At 43.4% G+C, this 5969-nt stretch overlaps 1 protein-coding gene across 1 annotated transcript; it reads right to left on the bottom strand.

Annotated features, from left to right (window-relative positions):
• Positions 1-504: 504 nt before the first annotated feature.
• Positions 505-5501, bottom strand: kcnf1b (potassium voltage-gated channel, subfamily F, member 1b). Its single transcript, XM_066679781.1, has 2 exons — positions 4562-5501; positions 505-2087 (listed from the first exon to the last, which is right to left on the bottom strand). Exons 1-2 carry the CDS (start codon positions 5285-5287, stop codon positions 1347-1349), a joined length of 1467 nt encoding a protein of 488 aa, XP_066535878.1. The 5' UTR covers positions 5288-5501; the 3' UTR covers positions 505-1346.
• Between the last annotated feature and the right edge of the window lie 468 nt (positions 5502-5969).

Consider the following 5969-nt stretch of genomic DNA (forward strand, 5'->3'; position numbering starts at 1 on the left):
TGATTGTCCGCTCAATAGTTGGACACAGCAACAGAATGGTAAGCGCAGATGAAGGCCGAATTATACTTCTGCGTTTGTAAGTTTAAGTTACCCAACAGAAATAGAGGGGTTGGACAATGAACCTGAAACACCTGTCATTTCAGTGTGGGAGGTTTCATGGCTAAATTGGAGCAGCCAGGTGGCCAATCTTCATTAATTGCACATTGCACCAGTAAGACCATGTGCATCCAATGGTTCAAACATTGTGTCCTGAAGGCGGTGCCGTGTATCAGGACGACAATGCACCAATACACACAGCAGGACTGGTGAAAGACTGGTTTGATGAACATGAAAGTGAAGCTGAACATCTCCCATGGCCTGCACAGTCACCAGATCTAAATATTATTGAGCCACTTTGGGGTGTTTTGGAGGAGCGAGTCAGGAAACGTTTTCCTCCACCAGCATCACATAGAGACCTGGCCACTATCCTGCAAGAAGAATGGCTTCAAATCCCTCTGAGCACTGTGCAGGACTTGTGTATGTCATTCCCAAGACGAATTGATGCTGTATTGGCCGCAAAAGGAGGCCCTACACCGTACTAATAAATTATTGTGGTCTAAAACCAGGTGTTTCAGTTTCATTGTCCAACCCCTGTACTTGCTTGCAGCATTAACATGCACTAGGTGGCAGTGTAATATTACCAGGTCAAGAATGCTCTGATAACATAGAAGAACTCAAGGACCAGTGCCAGTTCGTCTTGCATTATGCAGCTAAAAATTGATGGTTTTAAAATGTCTAACAATAATATAAATACATGCTCAATTAATTATGGCTCTTCTGTATTTTTATTTTATTCTATTACTTATTTTTTTGTTATTATGAAAATGTTCCTTTTGTGTCATGTTTAGTGGACTGCTCCTATATTTCCTGGATAACTGCAAATTTTACATTTAATTTAAAATTAAATTAAATTGTTGTAGCATAACAGTTTATATCACAGATTGGAAAATGGGGTTGGAATCACCCTTGGGGGGAGACACACAGTGCTTTACCAATAAATGTCTTTGGGCAAGACTCCTGATATTATTTTTCACCTACGTTTGTGACATGATCAAATAAGTTGTTCTGGACAGACGTTTCTGACATAATGGTAAATGCTATAAAAGGCAATATATAATCAATTCAAATTTAGCTTCATTTGTGTAAATGGATTTTCTCAGAGGTTCTGCAGGCTATGATAATCAACCTGCTATGAATCATATAAAAATCTGTTTGTGTATCTCTGCAGAAGTATAAAATGGCCTTAAGACATAGGACATATGTAAAAAGCCATAACTGTCCCTTAAATATGAAGCACTGCTGTGGTTTCATGACACACTCCTCTTCTTAGCTACTGTCGCATGGGCACCTGTGAGAAGTGGGATGTGTGTGTCACTTCTCGAGATGCGCATAGTCCCTTCCCAAGGAGCGTCTAGCCTTCGTGGGCCACCCCCTGGTGCCAGCTCGAGGGACTGCAACTCCATGAGCTCCAGCTCGTGCCTAGCTGCTGTCTCCAGCACCTTCTGCTTGTTGTAGTAAATGACAAAGTTGTTGATGATGGGATGGATGGGTAGCGCGATGGCTATGACGCCGCAAAGAAAGCTGATGGCTGCATTGCAGCGGCCTAGTGTGGTCTTGGGGTAGATGTCCCCATAGCCTACTGTTGTCATGGTGATGATGGCCCACCAGAAGGACTGTGGGATGCTCCGGAAAAGTGTCTCTGGGTGGCTCTGCTCCATGGTGTAGCCAAGAGCTGAAAATACAAAGATTCCTACCCCCATGTACATGAGCAACAAGCCAAGCTCCTTGAAGCTACGCTTGAGGGCATAAGTTAGTGTCTGAAGGCCAGATGAGTGGCGTGCTAGCTTGAAAATCCTAGCTACCCGCATTATACGCAATGCTTGCACTGCCTGTTGCACATTGGCCAGCTCCATAACAGCCGTGCCCAAGTATGTGAGAGTCAGCACTATGTAGAAAGGCATGATAGCCAAGAAGTCCACAGCATTCATAAAAGAAAGTGCAAAGCGCACCTTACTAGGAGCTGATGCCAGCCGCAGACCAAACTCCACCTGTAAAAGCCAAAACAGCATACTCTCATTGCAAAACCATGATCATTTATTCAAGCTGCTCTCATTGTGTTATTGTTTATCTCTACTGCTGACAAGAGGAGGATGGGTCCCCCATTGAAGCTTTTCCACCAAAAGAACTTCTGTTGGAGCCTTAGTTCTCTCCAGCGAACCCGCCACTCTTCCACCAGTTTATATGGGAACTGCAGATACATCATCAGCAGGGGCACTGCGGGATTTGCTAGGTTCACTGTGGCTGAATACAATGCAAGCGCCAGAGCCTCAGATAAGCAGACAGAAATATAGCTAATGTGCCATCACGAAGCATGTCCCTGTTTTATTGTCTGCTGCTTATTTATATTACACTTTGCGTCCAGCTCCACTGTGCAATGGCACTTATTTGAGGCTCTTTCTGGAGTTCTCTAGCTCTTCTTTGGTTCTAGCTATCAATTAACATTTCAGGTTCGCAAACCAATTCATGTCAGTGGAAATGCACTGAACAGATCCAAATTAAGCTTCACGAACAGTTCTTTGTTGGTGGAAAAGTTTTACATTTGAGTCTTGGTTCCTCTCGTGGGCTCTTCCTCATACTGTAAGAATTCTCTATAGATGCTTGGTGACAAAATTTGTAAAAATGCTATACACATAAAACTGAGCTAAAACTCTTGCACTGTGCTTTAAAGCATGTTCTGTCATGAATGCATCACATAGTCAACAAAAATTACACCATCTAGCAAATTCAGTCTCGTGGACTGGTGAATTAGTGGCATTTCAAAGCCACTCTACACTTTTTTTAGAACCTACACTGTATAACACTGTAAATGACTTGAGTATATTATGTTTATATGCATGAACTGAATATGACATAAAACTACGCCTAACAATGTACACAAATCTGTCAGTACATCCCCTGCATATGATTAAATGACCAGTTGTTGATGACTATTCAAATTCAAACAACTGGGATAAGTAAGCTGTTTATTTGGCAGTTACGACAGCTTAATAGAATCACAGTTTCTCGCTGTACATGAAAGGAAGTAGGCCTGAATTCATTATTTGAAAAGTCAGTTTTGTTAAATGGGTCCATTTCAGGTGATATGCTTCATGTTCATGGAAAGAAATGACCAGCTGCCAGCAACCATTTGGTTCTAGTGACTGAGTGCTACCGGTTACAATCAGTGAATTTTTGCTTTTAAAAATTTGAGTTGGAATAACGTTAAATTACGTAACTTCTAAATTGATGCAATGCCTGGTGTTGCCACACGTACAGATTTTCCTGGGATTGTTCTCTTTTTTTACTGTCTGTCCCGGGAAATTAATCTTCCTTTTCGGGACGCCTATTGTCCCGGTTTTTCATGAAAAAGCACTTCCATTCACCCCCCACTTTCATAGGTGTGGTGTGCTGGTGAGTTGCTGCAGTGGACGGATGCTTTTATTTGATTGGCTATGTAGGCTGTGTTCGAATACGGAGTGAAAACTCACTCCCTACACAACTAAGGTAACACCCCTCCACCCCACTGTAGTAGACATGCCTTGTCTTATTGCAATTCCTTATAAGAATGCAGTGATATTACTTCTACTGTTTATGCCGCAGCGGTAAGTACCTGAGTTTTTCATTCGTATTAAACTGGTGCCATTTTAAAAATGTTTCACTTGTTGATTCTCACTTATTCTCTATATAAATTATAATATTTGGTGAACAACTATGACAGATTTAGAACACTACCATGTGATTCCCCCCATATCATTGTTTGTCCAATGTGGAGCTAAGTTAGAGGACCTAACAAATACCATAATACTACATACACCCGTTACTCAATTGATAACAAAAATTATTAATTGACCAGGTCTGTCCCATCACAGCACTTGTTTAAACGCTAAACCAGAATCAGCAGTGGTGCATTTAGAGCAAACTGGGAGGTGCTCGTAGATGCATTGAGTGTCTAATCTAGTAATTAGTTTCATAATCGTCAATGGAAACTAATAACTGACAAATAGTCGGACCATCAGCAAGTTCATATCACTTCAGAACAACTTTGGGTCAAAGTGCAGCTTTAATGTGACTGGAGCAAACAAAGGAACTCGCAGAGAGTCAGATAAGAGGAATAGTCTCATGAAAGTTAATTAATTTGTTACTAATTGGACTGACAGTGAGTTCCTCTCAATTGTTCCAATCATAATTCTGCTGGGTTCAGATGCAGCTAGAAAATCACTTGCTCTCCTGGGGAAGTAGACTGAGAGGAACTTAGTTTTAACAGGTGTCAGCTATAATTTTTATTGATTATTCAAATAATATATGAGTTCCTCTCACTTTCTTCCCATCCCAGGACTGCTGTTTCAGAGCTCTGATTTAAAACAAATGTGCTGTGATGAAAACAAGAGGAACAGACTATTAAATTAGTCGATTAATTTAATAGTAGTCGATGGAAGTCATTAACAGCCAAGGATCCAATTGATACTTTGTACACTCTACACACCGTGAACCAGCCGATGCATGCCGTCTCGATGGCATCCAGCGTTGGGTGTTCTGCCCGGTTGCCTTCGCTGTCTTCCACCTGAAGGTCTGGTATGGTGCCAAGGCACATGACCACAGACGAGAGCAGGATGAAGAGGAAGGATACCACAGCCACTACTCGGGCAGCCAGAGACGACTCGGGCTTCTCCATGAGGCGCCATAGCAGCTTCTGCCAGCGCTTGGGTCCGTCCGGCTCTCCATCCAAGCCATCCAGGTCGTCCAGCAGGAGTCGGACCTTGTCAGCAATCTCAGCTAGCTCTTCCTCCTTCTCGCTGAGGTTGCTCTTGCAGCACTCATCCAGGAGTCCAAGGTCGATCTTCCAGAACTCCATTTCCTTGATGAAGCAGATGGGGCAGATGCCTCGCTTCATGTGAACTTCACCAAAGTAGTAGACCTCCACGATGCACTTGAAGGAGTCAGGGTCACGGTCAAAGTAGAACTCGCGCCTGCAGGGATCATAGTCATCACACAGTGAGGAGATGAGGTCGAAGCTGCGTGAGGGGCAGTTGGCCAGCTCAGCCAAGCGACTCTCAGGGAATCTGTTGAGCACATCCGGCCTCAGGGACAGCCTCACACCGCCGACGTTCACAGAGATCTCCTGAAGCTGTTGCTGCCGTTGTTCCTGTTGCTCGCCAGCACTACTTTGGCTGCTGAAGCTGCCGCTGCGGCTCTTCGGCAACCTCCACATCTCCTGCCACTTTACCTCAGTCGCAACATACCGAGAGAGATTAAATAGGAGTTTTCAAGCAGGGTAATGGAGAAAAAAGAAAAAACTGGAATCTGGGAGCTGGGGAAGTAGAAGTGCTGAGAAAAACTGAATGGAGTAAATAGACTAGAATGGAGAAAGAATGGAGAAGAATGTGAGCGCACAGCGCTCTTCGCTCTCACTGAAAAGAGACGGCAAAGTGACAGCAGCAGCAGCTATACCGCCCCCTCTCTCTCTCTCACACTCTCTCTCTCTCTCTCTCTTTCTCTCTCTCTCTCCTCCCTCACTTCATATAGAACTCTCCTCTCTCCTCTCTTTGCATAGAACACACTCCACATTTACTTTATCCCATCTTCATCCTCTCAGTATCCCTCACTCCTTCTCTTTGACTTGAACACTCTCTTTATTCCATACTCACTTCCCCCTCACTTCATCACTTATTCTGTGGTCTCTCCTTCTGTCTCTGCACATTATCCTCTCTTCCTCTTCACATTAACAGTCACTCCATGTGCTATCTCTCTTTTACCTCATCCCTTTTTCCCGTTCACATTATCACTCATACCTTTCTCTCTTGTCTTCCTCTAACTGTAGCATAATTTGCCTGAATCAAACATAAAGGTACCTCTACCTCTTAATTAGAGGTCTTTTTAAAACTGCCTTGCTT

Source organism: Hoplias malabaricus, chromosome 8 (genome assembly GCF_029633855.1).
Source record: "Hoplias malabaricus isolate fHopMal1 chromosome 8, fHopMal1.hap1, whole genome shotgun sequence".
NCBI classification, from domain to species: domain Eukaryota; kingdom Metazoa; phylum Chordata; class Actinopteri; order Characiformes; family Erythrinidae; genus Hoplias; species Hoplias malabaricus.